The sequence below is a fragment of the Sphaerodactylus townsendi genome, linkage group LG04 (genome assembly GCF_021028975.2).
Source record: "Sphaerodactylus townsendi isolate TG3544 linkage group LG04, MPM_Stown_v2.3, whole genome shotgun sequence".
Lineage (NCBI taxonomy): Eukaryota > Metazoa > Chordata > Lepidosauria > Squamata > Sphaerodactylidae > Sphaerodactylus > Sphaerodactylus townsendi.
This window is the reverse complement of record NC_059428.1, coordinates 125,464,824-125,483,560: the sequence shown is the minus strand read 5'-3', so window position 1 is coordinate 125,483,560 and position 18,737 is coordinate 125,464,824. Positions and strand designations below refer to the sequence as shown.

The 18,737-nt window shown below is 42.0% G+C and overlaps 1 protein-coding gene across 1 annotated transcript in view; it reads right to left on the bottom strand.

Annotated features, from left to right (window-relative positions):
- Positions 1 to 18,737, bottom strand: part of KLHL1 (kelch like family member 1) — a 244,326-nt gene that overhangs the window by 120,808 nt on the left and 104,781 nt on the right. The window contains exon 6 of the mRNA XM_048494120.1: positions 6,162 to 6,374. Within this exon, the coding sequence (XP_048350077.1) occupies positions 6,162 to 6,374 (213 nt within the window). The remainder of the gene's footprint in view (positions 1 to 6,161; positions 6,375 to 18,737) is intronic.

Below are 18,737 nucleotides of genomic sequence, written 5' to 3'. Positions count from 1 at the left end.
AGGATTAAGATGATGTTAAGTTAATTAGAAACACTCTTTTTTTGGATAAAGAAAATATACCAGCCATTTTCAATGAAGAGCAAGACACAAGATTTTTACAATAGAAAGTTCTAGAAACAGGGCTAAAGTGGCAGAAGAAAACCGTGTGGACAATAATTTGCAATGGAAAGAAAAGGCTGATTTTGAACAAGATTACAGACAAAAGTTTTTGATTCAGAAGTTAGGATTTTAAAAAGGTGAAGAAGAAAGCCAATGAAATAGGGACCAGTTAATTATCGGTGAAAATCAAGAAGGGAAGATTCAAGTTACAAGAAACTCAGAGCTGCAAGCTGCTTACTATTACAAAAATTTCAAACAGAAGAATCCTAAAAACACTTTCCTGAGAGTAAGCCCCATTGAGTAGACCTCGGTAGCATTCCTCATAGACCTAATTAGGCTCACTACTTGTCTAGTTTTAATGAATGAAATGCAATGATATTATTATATATTGAAAGGGGAAGAAGCAGGTGGAACTGGGAGTGGATTTTCCCTTCCACAGCACGTCCTCATATCCCTGCCCCCTATTTTCTCTCTAATGCTGTGGTGTAAAAATGATATAAAGAAAAGCCTGTTTTATTCTACTATATGAAACACAGAAGAGATGAATGCTTGTTAAATAATAATAGGATCAGATGCATACATACTCAGACAATTCCCAAACAAAACTATAGTTTGATGTTTTATTCATTTCATGGGAAATCTAATGCAAAATAGCATGGGCAGGTTATTCATTACAGTAGCTTGAGGCATAGAAAGAAAGGCATCATATGTAATGGAAGCATCCCTAATAACAAAATTGCAGTGGGCAATCATGCCAGCCTGGAATAGAACAGCTAGATTTGAGGCCAATAGAATCTTAAAGGCTTTGACTCTCAAAAGATTATACCAGTAGTGGGATTCAGCAGGTTTGCACCACTTCGGCAGAACCGGTTGTTAAAATGGTGCTTGTAAACAGCCAGTTGTTAAATTATTTGAATCCCACCACCAGAACCGGTTGTTAAATTATTTGAATCCCACCACTGATTATACCCCCAAATCTTGTTGGTCTCTAAGGTGCTACTGAATTTTGATCTATTTGCCCTAATAACAAATATCCTGATTTTTCTCTCAAACTTCTTCCTACATGTAAAAGAAAGGACAGAGGGTGAAATTATTATGGCTGGCAGTAATGTTCTCTGTAAGCTGTGTGGCTACACAGCTACGCAGACTCTGTACTGGTGCCACACAGATCAAGCGGCTACCAGCAGGGGGGGCTCTTCCAGAACTCTCACAGGTGGTTCTGTGCTGCTCAGTGATAGGGAACTTCTGCATAGTTCCCTACCATGGTTAGAGGGACAACAGGCTGGAGGTTGTAATGAAGAATTAGAAAAATCCCAAAAAGTGCAGTTTTAAATAAAATTGGGATTTTATCATTTTTTTAGAAGGGGCAGGGAGTTCTTAACTCATATCAATTTCAATTTCAATAAGCCTTTATTGGCATACAGAACATACAATATAAATACAGTTAAATTTACTAGATAAAACTTCACACTGGATCATAAGTTCAGTTTGCAAACCTCAGCCAGAAACTTTGCCACTGCGAGACAACAGTCAAGGTCATTACAGTTTAAGAGCATATTTACTTTATCAAGCTCTGTAAGGGTTTTCATAGAGTCAATGATTTGTAATAATAAGCTGGATCTTGGATTCTGGTAAAGTGGGCAGTGGAGGAGAATGTGCGCAATGGAATCCAACTGCCCTGGACTGCAGGGGCAAAGCCTCTTATTGTTTGGTAGACCCTTGAGTCTTCCTCTATGGAGCGGGGATGGCATAATGTTAAATCTTAACTCATATCTAAAGATATAGTTTCCTGTGTTTCCTATAGGAGAATGATTATACTTATTTTTCAAAAGGTTCATAAACTTTTTCCAGACTAGATATCTTATTGTTTTCTCCTTGATTGATCAATAAAGTAATTAAAATACAAATTGAGCATGTATTATATGCCAATCATAGACCAGTTTTTCCAATGATTAATATGGATATGTCCCCTAATCAATTTCCTTAATGACTATTTTTTTTATGTTTCAGGATGAAAGAATGAGTTCACCTGCAATAAATCAGTGGTGGAATATTTGGAAATTAATATCTCTTCAGAAGTTAGGACAATTTTCATATAGGAAGCTTGAAAATATGATGGTCCATTTTATTCAGCTCAATAAACCAAGCTGTATCTTTGGAAATAAGTATGTGTTATTGGGATTGCCCAAAATGTATTAAAAGCAGCTAGCCGCTAGGAAGCAAGAATTCTGAAAGCTAAAAAAGATAGCAAGCCAGTGTACGATCTGTGAGGGTTTTTTAAAGGGGGGTCGGAGGTATTTTCTGTGTGTCAAAAAGAAAAAAGTTAATACTTATCTAAAACTGGTAAAATAATTTGAAAATTATTATATACTTGGTCACATAATCCTAAAATAGAATTTTCTTGAAACATAAAAAAATCCCAAAACATCTCAGAAATAAAAGGTTAACCTTGAGCAGGTAGATAAGATGTATTTGAGACTTGGAGCACAAATAAAAAAAAGAAAAAAAACTACAGAAGTCCCCAAGGCCAGATGAGATTTCTTTTGATTTGTGAATGATGGTTGCTCCTTAAAATGTGGGTGTTAAGTGCTGTCAAGTCGCTTCTGACTTATGGCAACCCTATGAATCAATGGGCAGGCATTTAGCAGGGCTGAAGACAGGAAGACAGCCATTGGAATGCTTTATGGAGGCAGTGTGACCACCCCACCCATTTTATGCCTCTCACAAAAGGCAATCACCACTGACAGAATGAGGTGGGAAAAAAGCAAATTGGAAGATGCAAACATGTTTGACATGAGCAAGACATGAGTTTTCAGTTTTTACTTAGCTGGGCCTATGTTTGAATTCTAAACATTTTGGCTAAAGCAAGCATGTTTATTGAAATGAATTGGTCTTTATGTTATGATGTCACCATGATGTCAGATTTTCTATAATGGTCTGAACTTTGTTTTCATTGGTGGACATATCTTTAGAACAGGAGCTCCATGTCTCATTGGATTCTTTTATGTAAAGAAAATAAGCTTTCTATTTTTTTCCCCTATTGAAGTTCACCTGGACAAACAACTCAAATATTAGCCAATAGTTTTGCACCCAACATGGGGCCCTTTGTCTAAAATGGGAGGAGACTGGTGGGGGATCTGAAGGCATTGGCAAGGTGTACCAAGACTAGTGTTTTGTGTTTGTTTGTTTTGTCTTTGTCAGTGTTGGATGGCCTCCACATTGCCTCCTCTCAAATTTTTCCTCAGTAAGGAAAATTTAAACAGCAGAAGATAGGTAAAGTTGTCTCCTCCCAAAGGTAAGTCATGCATTTGAGGTTTATTTTGGGGAAAACAGAGAAATGTGAGAATATCAGTGTGCCATTAAGAAGTTCAAAATCAGTGAATGGATTGAGCCTACTGTTCAATTCGGACCCATTGAAGTGGATGTTATTGGATGGACAACTGTAACGGACTTGCCCCACCCTGAAGGGCTGGTGGGTGTGAAAGGCCTAATGAAAAGGCCTTAGTGACAGCCAGAGTTATACAGAAGGCTTCACTTTACTGAGGATCCCATTTGATTACCTATGGCCAGGGTTAGGGGGAGCTAGAGTTCAAGCAGTATATATAGACAGTGCAGTGCCTGTCAGAGTTTAGTCGAGATTGAGAGTCAAGATTGGGACAGAGATTCAGGAAGAGCCAGAGTTTGACAGAGAGCGGTCTGTCAGATCTGAACTGAAGGATTCTGTCTCAGCAGTGTTAGATGACATAAGTCCAGTCACTCTACAAGCTGAGGAGGCTTGTCAGAGAAAGGAGCCCCTGAGTTTGGTGCAAAGTGATGTGCCAGTGAATACTGTCCAGAGCTTGAGTCTGCCCTACCCCTGTGTAACACCAGTCTTGGGAAGGCCCGATCCAGTGGCAGTGAGGCCAGTTTGGGATTAGTGTGAGAGAGGGAGGCCATTTGTGCCTGAATCTCACAGGGCATAGACTGGGTGTGTGTGTATTCAGTGGGTTGTGGATCAGAAAGGACTAGTATCTGTGAAGAAATTTAGTAGATCTAAAGCAAAATCTTTCCTGAAGAGACAACTGCGTGTGTCTGTGTGTGTGTGTGTGTGAAACCTAAGTAACATCTGAAGGTCTGCAATTTTTAAGTGAAAAGAACCTCTCTGAAACCATCAAGTGTTAGTACCTCTCTGAGCCAGTTCAAGAAGCCTTTCTCTTGTTTTTAAAATAAATTTAATCGTTGTGTTCAAGTTACCCTCATGCCAGCCTGTGTTTGTGTGTGAGAGATTGAAGAGTGCCTGTTTGTGTGGCTAAAATCCCAACCAATTTGGGTTCCCTCCATTTTTTAAATTAAGGGACTCTGAAGGACATTCCCCTCAAACCAAGAGCGAATGTGAGGTGGGATCCTTTATTATATTTGGCAGCCAATAGCAGTTTTGGGATTCCTAGTTCCTTTTCTTTAATGGTGGCAGCAGAGTAAAAAGAAGATCCATGAACACTAGTCTGGGGTATTTTGGGTGGCAAAGGTATCCCCACTGGTCAGTTTAGTGGGAACCTTGATTGTAGGCCACCCGCCCCATTACAATTGATAGCTAGCAGTGGGATAATATCTCTTCCTCGCCCGAAATATGAAGACACCCCGTTACAACAACCATCTAAAGGAACACGTGTGAATGTGAGCTTGTGAGTTCCTGTTGAGTCTTCCCTATTAACAGTCCTTGAGTTAAAAAAAAGAGTTTATGTGGAGTGAGTGGATTGCATGGACAGACATTAGGAAAGAATGTTCACTCTGTAGACCAGCATATCATTTAAATGGCCTCCATTAAAGTTTGAGGAGGACTGGGAAGATTTGGGGAAGGGAAACTGGCTGAGTGTAGGAAAAAAGGACAATTTTTGCCTGCTACAATTTTTAGTCAAGAAAATACACTGTGCTGTGCACAGGAGAAGAAAGGAAATTGTAAACATGTAGAGGTTAGTAAGGTAAAATCCAAATTAAAAGTCCAAATTGTAAATCTAAAATTCAAATGTTTTAAAATAAGAGCTAACAGAATGCAAGATCTGGATTTTGTTCTCTAGATTGAGAAATTATATTCAGAAATGTGCTTTTGTATAAAAAAGCCAGTATTCTAACTAACAGCAGTCAATGGAGTTAATGATGACTCTGGTTGGCCTTTGAATGTGGAGGTTATAGGGTATGTTGCTTTGCTCCACAATAAGTGATATCATATACTCCAAAGCTATAGCAAGTCTATGCGATTTTCTCATAAGGTAGTCCCTGTGAGTTGTCTGTCAGCAAAATGACCTACAATTACCTAGAATGATAGACAGCTAATATACAGAGGATTGGTTTAAGAGGATCTCATTGTAGATCAGGTGACAATGACCAATGATGAAAACTGCAACAGCAGGAGTTTTAGTTCATTCTGGACTCTTTCTTTCGGGCCCTTTGGCCAGACAGGTAACATTCCAATTTTGTTAAAAACATTTTGGGACTGGTCTTTGACTGTCAAGAGATCTTTTGGATTCTTGATGAGACAAATAGCCAAGAACAATTGTTCTTGTTTTTACAAGAAAGACAGACTGTTAGGTAAGTTCCTTCGGTAATGTCTGGAAGGAAGCTATTATTTATTATGTGTAACAATGATCGTATTTAATTTGTCTTCTCTTAGAAATTTCTTGTATTGAAGTTGTTTATTTCTGACTATTTCTTTTCTAATATGGCTCAAGTAAACATTTATATTTTTAAATCTCTTGAGTTATTGATTGATTTGAATTTGACAAAGCAGTTCAGTATAACAAAAGGAAAGCAGATCAGACAGTAGGCAGAGGCCAGGATGGTAACTGTTTTAAACTTACTGCCAACTGAGTCATTATTGGTCTTCATTATATTCTGTGCTAATGTACATTAACATATTGACTCTCCAATACAAATTTTAGAAAGTAAGGGGAAAAGGTAAAAATGGGAATAACCATCTTAAATGATATTTCAATCACTGGACATTTTGTTTCAAAAAACTCACATTTTTAATGGGGACAATATATAATTAAAATATGTTAATCATTTTAAGCTGAACTAGATAATACCTGTGGTGGAAGAAGTGGCAATCTGATGTAGGCAAGTAGCATGCTCAGGTCATTGCATCTCTTCGGCATGTCATATTTGACCCACATCATTAAGGCATGGAAGATGGTCTCTTCATCAGGAACATTCACATCGTCACTGGCAAGAAGCTTGTGGAGTTCATCTGCTGGCAACAGTAAAAACTCTTGGTTTCTAATAACCTCCATTATGTTCTCCTGCAAAGAAAAACACACACAACAATTTCAGTGTTTACCCATGGTAAAGAAGGGCAAAAGTTATCTGTAAAATGACCTTATGAAGTACGGAGTCCCAAAGACATCTTCAAGATGGCTGCCATGTTAATCTGCAGTAGAAGAGCTAGTTTTCAGCCCAGTAGTACCATCCACAAGATTTTCAGGATATAAGCTTTTGAGAGTCAAAGCTCTGGGCTTTGACTATTGAAAAATTATATTACAAAAATTTGTGAGTTTCTAAGGTGCTAGTGGACTCAGATCGAGCTCTTCTAAACACATCTTAATTTCAGAGTTAAATTTTACTATTGAAGGTTAATCTGCTGTCATGTTACAGACACGGATTTGTGAAATAATTGCTCACTGGCCTTGATTTGGAATGATATTAGGAAGTCTTCTTTAATAAACACATGCTCTTCATGAAAAGTGAGTTTCAAGTCAACTGATCTTTCTCACAGTGTCTCATCTGTAAGGGCTTTATCATGAATTTAGCAATAGCTGGTTGTAACTGCTTATTAGTGCATTTATGTTAGGGATAACTAAGAATGTTTCACTCAATGATATTCAATCTTTGCTTATTCTATAGGCTGGATCCCACAAAGGATTTCTGCAGATGGAAGGGTGGTCATTTTTATCCATTTTTCTCCTCCAACAGCAGAATTCTAGTTCATCAATCATACTGTCTAAGGGGATCTAGCATTTTGAGTGGCAGAAGAACAGGAAAGACAAGAATTCTTCTCAGTATTCTTTTTTTTTAGTATTCTTCCCCCCCTTAGTATACTTTCTTTGAGGATTCAGCACTATTTGCTTTTTTATTATTGTTTTCTGTCACTTGATTAGTAGCTGTCTTGAGTTTCCTGTAGAAAAAGAATGAGGGAACAAAAACATGTCATTGAAATAGAAAACTTTCTCCCTCTCCCCTTTCCGAGTTGCTCAGAGTTTAGCATAAACTGATCAAATCTTTTTTTGAGAGGTGATGGTGTCTGCAAATTTATTTTCTTAAGCATGTTCTACTTGTAACTGTTGTCTGCTCCAGTCTCCCCATGTGATTTCTAAAAGGAATTAATTACATATTATACTCCTTACACAGATATGCTGTTTGCATCAGTAAAGACTTGGACCTGCTTGCTTTATTTTCGATCAAAGCATTTTAGATCCTCAAAAGATGCTAACCACAGATGCAGGCGAAAAGTCAGGAGAAAATGCTACTAGAACACGGCCATACAGCCCAGAAACCACACAACACCCCAGTGATTCCAGCTGTCAAAGCCTTCGTCAATACATTGTAGATATATTGTCGAAGGCTTTCACTGTTAGAATCCTTGGGTGCTAATAATGGTAGATGCTATTGATTCTAACATTCTCTCTCTGGCGTTTAAGCATCTGTAATAACATCTTCAGAGGATCATCAGAGGATCCTCTGAAGATGCCAGCCACAGATGCAGGCGAAACGTCAGGAGAGAATGCTGCTAGAACACGGTCATACAGCCCGGAAACCACACAGCACCCAAAACATTGTCGATAGTTTGAGTGACAGGCGGCCTCATCCAAGAGCCATGTAACCATCACTATATCCTGAGACTTCCCAACAGAGTAGGGAGGTTCAAAAAGCCTTCAAGACACCGAAAAGCCTCTATGAGCCTCAATTGGTTACGGCACCTAAAAGTGTGGTTTAAGTCCACAGTATGGGCTGCCAGCATAATGGAGCCAACTAAAGTCACCTCCTCCCGTGGCCATGCCCAGGCCCACCTGGGTTAGGGTTTAATGTTAAATATTTACCACTGTTTAGGACATCCTTGCCCTGACATGAATGGTCCAGGTTAAGTCCTCAGAGCTTGAAAGCTAATCATGGGCCATTTCTGCACAGATCCCCCCAAAGTTTGCAAAACGTTTTCTATTCCCCACTCACCCCCCAAAAAATTATTCCTGGCCAACATTTTGTTGTCATTCCAGGCTTTTTTTTTTAACAGATCAGTAGATTCAATGCTATGAGGCTTCAAATTCTCTAGGGGTCATGCCTTCAAAACTACAGAGGCCTGACTTCCCAATTTTTTTAATGACCTAAATACAACATGAGACAGCCAGTACGAGCTCAGAAAATGGTGCTGATAAGGAAGTCCAGGTACTGCAGAGTGGCATGGGAAACATTTTAAAGAGGTCCACGCAGCAAGCGTTTTTACCGTCCTCAGGGCACTGTTTTTGGGGCATGCGGAAGCGGCCTTACATTGAATGAGTCAGCTGTGACTTGAAGGCAAAAGAGAAAGAAGGCCATTCCATCCCCTTACAAGCAGGCAAAACTTTACAAGCTAAGGTGAAAGAACAGTGAAAGGGGGCGTTTTTTTGTGCACAAGTTTCAAGATCTGATCAGAAAGGAGAAGAAAAAGGAGCTTCCTGTCAGTCTTGGGAGTTTCTGCTTTTGCAGTTCGACAGGCAGATGTTGCATCTTACTTGAGCAGGAAGAGCAGGGACACAGCAACCTGCCTTGTCTCTCCTCCAACAGACTTTCATGTGCTGTCAGACTTGGGCAAAGAAAGAAAGGCAGATTTTATGAGAAAGGCCCATAACCTTTCCATCCCACACTCCCAGACTGAGAAAAGAAAGGCAGACAATTCCTGTCAAGAATTCTTGCCACACTTTGATGACATGAGCAAATGTCTTCTCCCTTTCACCTTCCCCGACTCTTATGGTTTGAGCCAGGAGCAGACATAACAAGGCGGAAAATACCCCAAAGCACCGATCTGCATAATTAGTAGTCCATCTGCATAAGTTGCAAATAGTGCTGCCTGAATTAGAGGTTCTGGGATGGGGCAGTCTTATGTGGATAGTTATAATGTGTGGTGTTCTGAGAATTTATAATAGAAATGCTTACAGGCATTTAACAACCAACCAGCTCAAATTACTTCCTACTCCAAGAGATATAATGTTCAGGGAATGCAATTACATTAATAAATATTTTATACAATTGACAATTGAATCCAACTCAGTTATGAAGATTTAATTCCATTTGATAATCAGAGCTAGTATCAAATTTTGAGGCCTATTCCAATATGACTTCTCTGGCTTCGGGATGCACGTTACCACAAAGAAATAATGTATTTGCCACATGAGATAGCACTTTGCTTGGCAGTAAAAATCCTCCATAGTAAAAATGCAATTATTTTATTTGGTGTATTGTCGAAGGCTTCGTGGCTGGGTTTTCTGGGCTGCGTGCAGAGGTGGGATCCAACAGGTTCTCACAGGTTCCCGAGAGTAGGTTACTAATTATTTGTGTGTGCCAAGAGGGGGTTACTAATTGGTGATTGTGCCACGTGATTTTTGCCTTAGTTACGCCCTCCTCTCAGCAGTAGCGCGCAGAACTTGAAGCAGTCTAGCAGGAGGTGCACCGGCGTGCATGGCAGCCTGCGTGCATTCGTTTCCCACCCAAGGACCAGCGCAGCGGCTGCGTCCTTGCCACAGCCCTGCCCCCGGAATTCCCAGCCACGCCCCCTCGGGCTCCGCACAGCCCCATTGGCGCTACGCCACAGTTTGAATCCCACCACCATGTGAACCTGTTACTAAAATTTTTGGATCCCACCACTGGCTGCGTGCTGTGGCCTTGTAGCTTTAGCTCTAACATTTCACCCACATCTATGACTGGCTTCTTCAGAGAAATATCATGGTAAGATATATGCCATGGAGAGAAATGCTTCTTACTGTGACTTTCCTCTGAGGATGCCAGCTGTAGGTACAGGTGAAACATTAGGAGCAAAAAGTACCAAACCCCAGCCAGACAGCTCGGAAAACAACCAATTTTATTTGTTTTCTTTTTCTTTTTTGCTTGTTTTCAAATCACGATATATGTCTGCATTTTTCCTCTAAACATTTAATGAACTCCTTCTCCTTCAACCTCAAATTTCAAAATATCTCACAAGTAACTTATTTCTTCTTCAGGATATTTCCTTTATTGTTAGTTTTGGTCTGCCTTTCTTCTAGATGCCAACATTTTGTTGTGGTTGTTATTAACAGCTAGCAAAACACCTAAGTTTATGACAGGCCCAGAGCAGACATGTATGTGGAGGAACAGCCATAGATCTCTCACTGGGAGAGTAGAAACATAATACATACCATTATGGAACCACTGTGACTAAAACTATTGTGCCACCCCAGGTCAGCAGTGGAATGACAGCTTATAAGGGAGAAAGGTATACTTGGACCATCCCTAGACTGGAGGTAAATGTGTTTCATGACCATAATAATTGAGAATTGTTTGCTTCTGTTTGCTTCTACTTCTGTTTGCACAGTCTCACTTTATCGAGTGCAATTACATCTGGGGTACTTTGTACCATTCTGTCACAGTATTGAGTTGCTGTAGCTGATATGGGGTGGGGGGAAGGCAACCAAAACCATCAAAAAGTTTGGAGTAGTTTCTGTACTAGGAAATGTTAAAGACTTGGGGGCTTGTCAGTTTGGGAGGCAGGGAGGAAGATAAACAAGATGGGTGGGACAGAACAGAGGTATAAAATTATGTGTGGGGCAGAGCAATTGGATAGAGACCTTTTCTCTTCCATCATAATATAACTTTGGGACACCCAATGAAGTTAATGGGCAACCAACTCAGGATGAATAGAAGTATTGCTTTTTCACTCAAAGAGTACTTAACCTGAGAAATTCACAGCCACAGGGTATAGTGGTGACCACTGGTTTATTTGGCTTTAAAAGGGGTTAGAAAAATCAATTGAGTACAGTTTCATTGATGGCTATTCATCACCATAACGAGTGGAACCTCCATGACTACAGGCAGTCCACCCTACTAGTGTAAGTGGCACCTTCACCAGCAGAGAGAGCAAATATAGAAGCGGACAGGTGCTGTAGAGCTCCGCGGACTAACGCAGAAGAGCTGTGTAGGCCTAAAGAAGAATGCCAGCTTGGCTGGAGGCAGACTAGGGCATTCCCAGGCGTGGAACCAACTTTAATCAGCTTCCACTGGGATTTTTGCCCTGGAATGCCCCCAGCACGGGCATCTGATTTACAACACCCAAAAGGATGGCATAAGTCTGTTTTTAACAATGGGGGCTTTTCAGGCAGCTGGAGATTCTCTGCCTTCTCACGCTTGCAGGAGGTAGCAGAGAGGAGTGACTATCTGCAAACGTAGCAGAGAGCAATAATAAACAGGTCTACTCAGAATCCTACTCAGGCGTATTCAACAGGGTTATCTTCCAGGAAATCATTGCTTGGGCTGTGATGGTTTGACTTATGATGATCCTGAAGAGTTTACAGAGCAAGAGATTGTCTGTCTCTGCCTGGGCTGAGAGTGTACTGAGATAACTGTGAATGGCCCAAGATCACCCAGCAGGCTTCATATGGAGAACTGAAAAGCTGAAGCCATTTCTCCAATCCACCACTCTTAAGCACGACACTCTGCTGGCTCTGATAGTGCTACACTGATCATTTCTCCTTTCTGTAGAAGATAATTTATCCTACAGAAAGTGCTGGGCAAGAATGACACTTTTCTTTAGATGAGAGTCTCACATTTCATTGTCTTCTTCCTATTATACAAGAGGAAGGCTCACATATATTTGACTGAAGAGGATGTAAACCCATTATAAGTAATGATAATGATACTCATTTGAACCTGCATGAAGAGTTAATACTTAAAACAGTATTACCCCAATGAACAGAAGACTAAATAGCTTGTGTGCTCAATTACAGTAAGGGTAATTGTTTTTTATTTATTATTCCTTTCCATATTTAAATGTTCAGATCACCAGTGCTTTATAATTCCTGTTCATATTAATCTAAGTACGATGCCTTTTTTTTAAAGGCAAAGTATCCCTTAATGCTTAGTGTAGTAGAACATCTGCCACTGGGACTTTTTCTTCTGGCAACTCAGTATTTAATAAGATATTTCCCAGTTATATGCTGACCTGCTTTTACCTTAAGAACATTCAACAGGATTACAGAACAAAACAAGCTCATAGGTATGTGCAGAAGAGCACATTAGAAGGCACCCTTCCATGAGACACCTGGAAGAAGAAGAAGAAGAAGAAGAAGAAGAAGAAGAAGAAGAAGAAGAAGAAGAAGAAGAAGAAGAAGAAGAAGAAGAAGAAGAAGAAGAAGAAGAAGAAGAAGAAGAAGAAGAAGGAGGAGGAGGAGGAGAGGAGGAGGAGGAGGAGGAGGAGGAGGAGGAGGAGTTTGGATTTATATCCCCCCTTTCTCTCCCGCAGGAGACTCAAAGGGGCTTACAATCTCCTTGCCCTTCCCCCATCACAACAAACACCCTGTGAGGTAGGTGAGGCTGAGAGAGCTCTGAAGAACTGTGACCAGCCCAAGGTCACCCAGCTGATGTGTGTGGGAGTGTACAGGCTAATCTGAATTCCCCAGATAAGCCTCCACAGCTCAGGCAGCAGAGCTGGGAATCAAACCCGGTTCCTCCAGATTAAATACACGAGCTCTTAACCTCCTATATAATCGTTTCAGAATATAATCTGAAATGTTCACGTCCCTACAGTCCCCCTTTGTGTTATACTATACCAGAAAGACTGCTCCACAGTCTTATACTATACCAGAAAGACTGCTCTATACTAATTCCCAGAAGATAACACTACCATTTATCTTTCATTGTGGCCTACTTACTACCCTAAAGAGGAAAAAAACAAAACACACACCTCATTTTGGGATAACCAGTTCCCAGGTACTGGCCAACCCAAACTTGGGACTGGCGGTGCTGTTTCAAAGTGGGTCTTGCTTATTCCTTCCCATGCAAAGTGATAACAATGTACATGTTTTGGACTTAGTGATCCTGAATGAAAGAGTAAGAATTCAAAGTGCAAATCAAATGCTGGTGACAATTGTCTTTCAAAATATTGGATTAGGGAAAGAGAGAGTGATAAGGAGAAAGGTATGGCCCATGCTAACTTCATCTTGTGAGGTCTCAGAAGCTAAGAAGGGTTGGGAGAACACCAAGGAAGTCCAGGCCTGCTACACAGAGGCAAGCTATGGCAAACCACATCTGAATATCTCCTGCCTTGAAAACCCTCTGGGTCACCATAGGTCAGTTGCAACTTGATAGCATTTTCCACCACCACCACTTGAGAAGCTCTGTGGAAAGGAAAGAACCTACAGTGATATTGCTGCTAATCTCCTGTTCATATGAGAAACTGGGCAAATCAACAAGGTATGGAGAAAGATTACTTTTTAATATAATTTTGTTGAAAATGTATATTTCCCACCTTCACCTTCAAAATAAGTGTGTTGTTTCTGACTTAAATTATAAGTAAATTCACCCAACTGCCTAAATCAGGAGTACATAAACCCACTATTCGAAAAGTTTGGCCAGTCAAGGTCCATTCACACATGTGTGGTCTCCTTTGCTGTGAGTGTATATTACCTTTAGGTTTGAGTCTCAGTTCCCTTCATCAGCAATCACCCTGCCCTCAGATCAGAGAATCCCCACAGTTTCCAAAAGCTCTTTGGAAAGCAAAAAAACCATAGCCACACATTGGGTTTTCTCTCTCCTTCCTGTATTTCTCCACCCACGCCACAGTAGTTCTTCCTATTCTTTGGGCCACCATTTCAGGCCAATCAGAAGGGTTTCTTTTTTTATTCTCATGGTAGTTTATTGCTGGAGTGGTGAACTCAGTGAAATTGATAAGGCTGATTTTATTAACAAAGCTCTTGCTGGCCTTCCTTGTCTCCCCCTGCCCCACTATAACTGCCACCACCTCCTTTCTTCCCTTCTTCCCTCCCCTCTCAGGACATGTTTTTATTGCTTGGTATGCTTCTGGCTCTTTTTTAATTGGCTGCCTAGTTTATCCGAGGTAGGTCTGTAAACAAACGCTAGACCAAACATGGCAAAAAAAAATAGTGGCAGCCAGGCAATATCTTCAAATGGAGGTTGAGTTGAAACAAGGAGGTGGGTGGGTAGGCAAAATGGCAGATCAGTAACCTGTGTAAACAAAAAACTACTGGAAGGAGAAGAATGGTGTAAACAGGAACACCCCCACTGTGAAGCAAAGTTTGAGAACCGATGGCTTCTCAGTTGTGTGGTGAATAGTGCATGCATAAATGGCCAAGGTTTTCTCAGCCTTCAGATGTGGTAGGATACTGTGAATCCACTCCTTTGAAAGTGTCAAGGAGCTTCCCACAGGTAGAATCTTCAGGAGTGGGGAAAGCATCTTGCCCTGAGTAGAAATGACCACCATTCGCAGAATTGTTCTATGGGTGCCATGATTTGGTAATAGGAACATAATGGGAAGAAAATGGGCAGGGGATTTTTCAGGAGACAAGTACTAAATGAGTAAATGCATAAAAGAAGTCACTTTGGGTAATAGAAAAGAAACTAAGCATGCTATATTGATGCAAAGATTTAGTGCATGATTACCTATTGTGCGGCCTGAAAGTTTATTCTGAATTTCAACAGGTAGCAATCTGCCTTTTAAATATTACCCTGATTGTTTAAATTGACGGTGCCTAATATGTGGAAACATTTTGGGATAGACAGTTATATATATTAACAATAGTATGGGCACTAACTCTGCGATCCTTACCAGAACTGCTCTCTTCTAAGTCTAGCGAAGTCAAGGGGTTTAGAAGGATATAACTCTGCTCAGTATTCCACAAGTGAATATGCTACAACAGAATGAAATATCACTTTTCCATTTGCTTTCCACCCGGATAAACTCACAGACTGTATTGTCACTTTATCCTAAATTAACTACTCACATAAACTTTTTAAGGAGTGCGTTAGATATCAAGTCACCGAGAACCTGTCACATTAAGCTGTTTTGCCCTGACAGAAACACATACAAACTGCTCATTGAACGGTTCCCTGAATGCTGAAAATATGCCAATGTGCGCTCTGAATCCCAGAGATAAATTTCAGTCTCGAATTAGACTAGAAAGCATTTGTCATGTGGCACATTATATCGATTAAACTGACAGATCCATATGGTTTATTGGCCTCTTGCAAACTGCACACTTGGAAAGGATGTTCATTGTGCTTTGTTTTGTCAAAAGTAGCCAACGATCTCACAATATCAGCAAGCTGTAATGTGCAGTTCCCCACACACACACGCACACGCACATATGTGCCTGTTTCTGACTAAAGGAAATATAAATAGCTTTAGCTGTGGGCGTGTACATATACACATACACAGAAGTGGGAGCCATTCAGTTCTCCCTGCTTTTGATTCCTTCCCTCTCCCCTCAATTATCTGTGACTTCTCCCCACATCACCTCTCTTACTGTCTCTCTCCCCCATCTGTCCCTCCTCATCTCTTTCTTCCATTATGCCATCACTGTTTCTTTTTCTGACCCTCCACCCCATAATTCTCTTTCTGCCCCCACCGCATCACACTGTTTTCTCTCTCTCTGCCTTCTACATCACTACTTTCCCCTTTTTCTCTTTCTGACCCACTGATCGATCGATCGATCGATCGATCGATCCTTCCTTCCTTCCTTCCTTCCTTCCTTCCTTCCTTCCTTCCTTCCTTCCTTCCTTCCTTCCTTCCTTCCTTCCTTCCTTCCTTCCTTCCTTCCTTCCTTCCTTCCTTCCTTCCTCACCCACCCCGTCACTTCCCCTTTCTGTATTAGTAGCACTGGACCACCCAGCCTCTTCTCTGCTGCTGTGGAAGCTCGCCTTCTCCCCAGTGGCAGTTTTGCCACTTTGGAGATCAGTTGGCTGCTCCCCTGCCCTCTTCCCCAGCTTGTCTGATCACCTCCCATCACCACCACCAAGCCTAATGCTGCTGGCACACCACAGTTCCTGGTTAACTCACCCCCACTAGCACCAGTGCTAGCAGATACCCCTCACTGATGCACATGCTACAGGGCGACCAAAGCTTCTGTCTGCTTTCAGCCAATACCTCCATCCCTGGTGGACCCAGCCCACTTCCACTTCCCCTCCCCTGTTGCAGCTCTTGACCACCACATGACTTCCATCAATGATGCTGACCCCTGAAGGAGGAGAAGAAGAGTTTGGATTTATATCCCAGCTTTCCTGTTAGGAGACTCAAGATAGTGTTCAAGCTCCTTTACCTTCCTCTCCCCATCACAGACCCCTTGTAAGGTAGGTGGGTCTGAGAGAGTTCTGAAGAACTGTGACTAGCCTAAGGTCACCCAGCAGGAACACATTTGGTTCACAGGATAAGCCTCTGTCACTCAGGTGGAGGAGTGGGGAATCAAACCCCAAAGAGGTGGAGGTATGTGTGTTGACAGCCAATATGCAGACAGCAATTTAGCTTGGGGAGATTTAAACCCACCCTCATAATTTTTGTTTTCAGTTTTTAGTTTTTCTATACAAACTGGGGGGGGGAGAGAGTTTTCAGAAAAAACCCTCTCTTGTCCCCATGTTGATGGAGGGAGGAGCGGTCACTGCCCCTGCAGCTCTCCAGCATTGTTTGGAGGCGGTTGCTGGTTGGTTGCAACAGAGCAGGTTAAAACTTAACCCATCGAAGACGGAGATCCTTTGGCTTGGTCGTGGGGGGGAGGGTGGGAATTTCCAGCCGCCGGTGTGGGAGGGGGCCTTATTGGCACCGGCCCCCTCGGTCCGCAGCCTGGGGGTCCACCTGGATTCGTCTCTTTCAATGGAGACCCAGGTGGCCCATACAACCCGGGTTGCGTTTTTTCATCTTCGGCAAGCCTGGCGGTTGGTTCCCTTCCTCTCCCACGCAGACCTGGCCACGGTGATCCATGCAACGGTCACCTCCAGGCTGGACTATTGTAACTCGCTCTACGCGGGCCTACCCTTGCGGTTGATCCGGAGGTTACAACTGGTCCAAAATGCTGCAGCCCGGCTGCTCACGGGAGGCGCCTTCCGTGACCATATTCAACCAATACTGCGCCGGCTGCATTGGCTCCCGGTCGAGTTCCGGATCGTCTTCAAGGTATGGGTACTTACCTTTAAGGCCTTACGCGGCCTGGGACTCTCATACCTTCGGGACCGCATTACCCCATATGTCCCTACTAGGCCTCTGCGTTCAGCAGAGGCCAATCTGCTGGTAGTCCCTGGCCCCTCTATGATGCAGCTGGCCTCCACGTGGGCCAGGAACTTTACAGCCCTGGCCCCTGCCTGGTGGAACACTCTTCCTCCAACTGTCCGGGCCCTGCAGGATCTCAGTGAGTTCCGCAGGGCCTGCAAGACAGAGTTGTTCTGCTGGGCCTTTGGAGTGCCCAGCCGCTGATGGGTGCCCCCGCCTCCCCCCTTTGGGCCCACTACCATCTATGGGCCACTCTTCTTCTCCCTTTGGGAGAGTTTAGTTTAGTAGGAATTGTTACGGGCACTGCTGTCTGTTGTTTATTAACTGCTGCTTTTAACTTAAATTATTTACAGTTTATTCTGTACCTGTTATTTTAATGTTGTTCACCGCCCAGAGCCCTTCGGGGGTTGGGCGGTCTATAAGACCAATAAATAAATAAATAAATAAATGTGGGCTCAATCAGTGTAAAGCAGTATCTGGAAATGAGCCCATGTGTTATTAAATATACAGATATAAAAAGAATTGCCATAAGTCACATGACAAAGCCTCATGAGATTTTTAAAGCAAGAGATAGTGGTTTGCCATTGCCTACCTCTGTGTAGCAGCCCTGGGCTTTTTGGGTGTTCTCCCATCCATGAACATACCATGGCCACCTGGTTTATTTTCTGAGCTCAGACAAGCTGAGGCTAAGCATCGTTTATTCCTTACATTCCTGCCACACGTCCACATCCCAGCAAGGCTTATCTGCATTTCATTTTAAAGTTTTTAGACTATCAGATAGGTCAACACATTAGAGAATCTTACCTTGTGTATGCCCTCCCACCCTGCTGAAAAAACTACCCAAGAACAAATCACTGCCTCAACATATTCCATGGAGCTTAATCAAAGTAAGCAAAGCAGAGACATAACATTTTATCCATTTTTTCCACTACTCATAAAAACAGTATGACCTCTGCTCTGTTTGAATACGTACGTAAAAGCCAAGTGTGCTTCGGAATGCCAATTAAAGAGGCTGCTGCTGCCTCAGCAGTTAGATGGCACCGTTGGGTTGTTTATGACATGCTAAAATGCAAAGGAGTGCTTTGCCCTGCTTAACGAGGGACATGTGCTTTTCATTACCCAACTGGGGCATCCAGGAGCTAAAATCAATCGCTTTCCACCTTGATGCATTTGTCAGTCTTGCTGGTAGACACCTGAAAATTCCATATTGGTTGTATAGAGAAATCTCAGAAGACAAAAAAGAAAATAGTAAATACAGATCAAAGGATTTGCCTACAAACCAATTTAAGCAAGTTCCTTAACAGCAGTGCTTAAAAGAGTTGAAAACACTGCTTAATAGTTAGTATTCCATTGAAGGATAAAGCCCATTGCAGTGGTGGGATTCAGCAGGTTC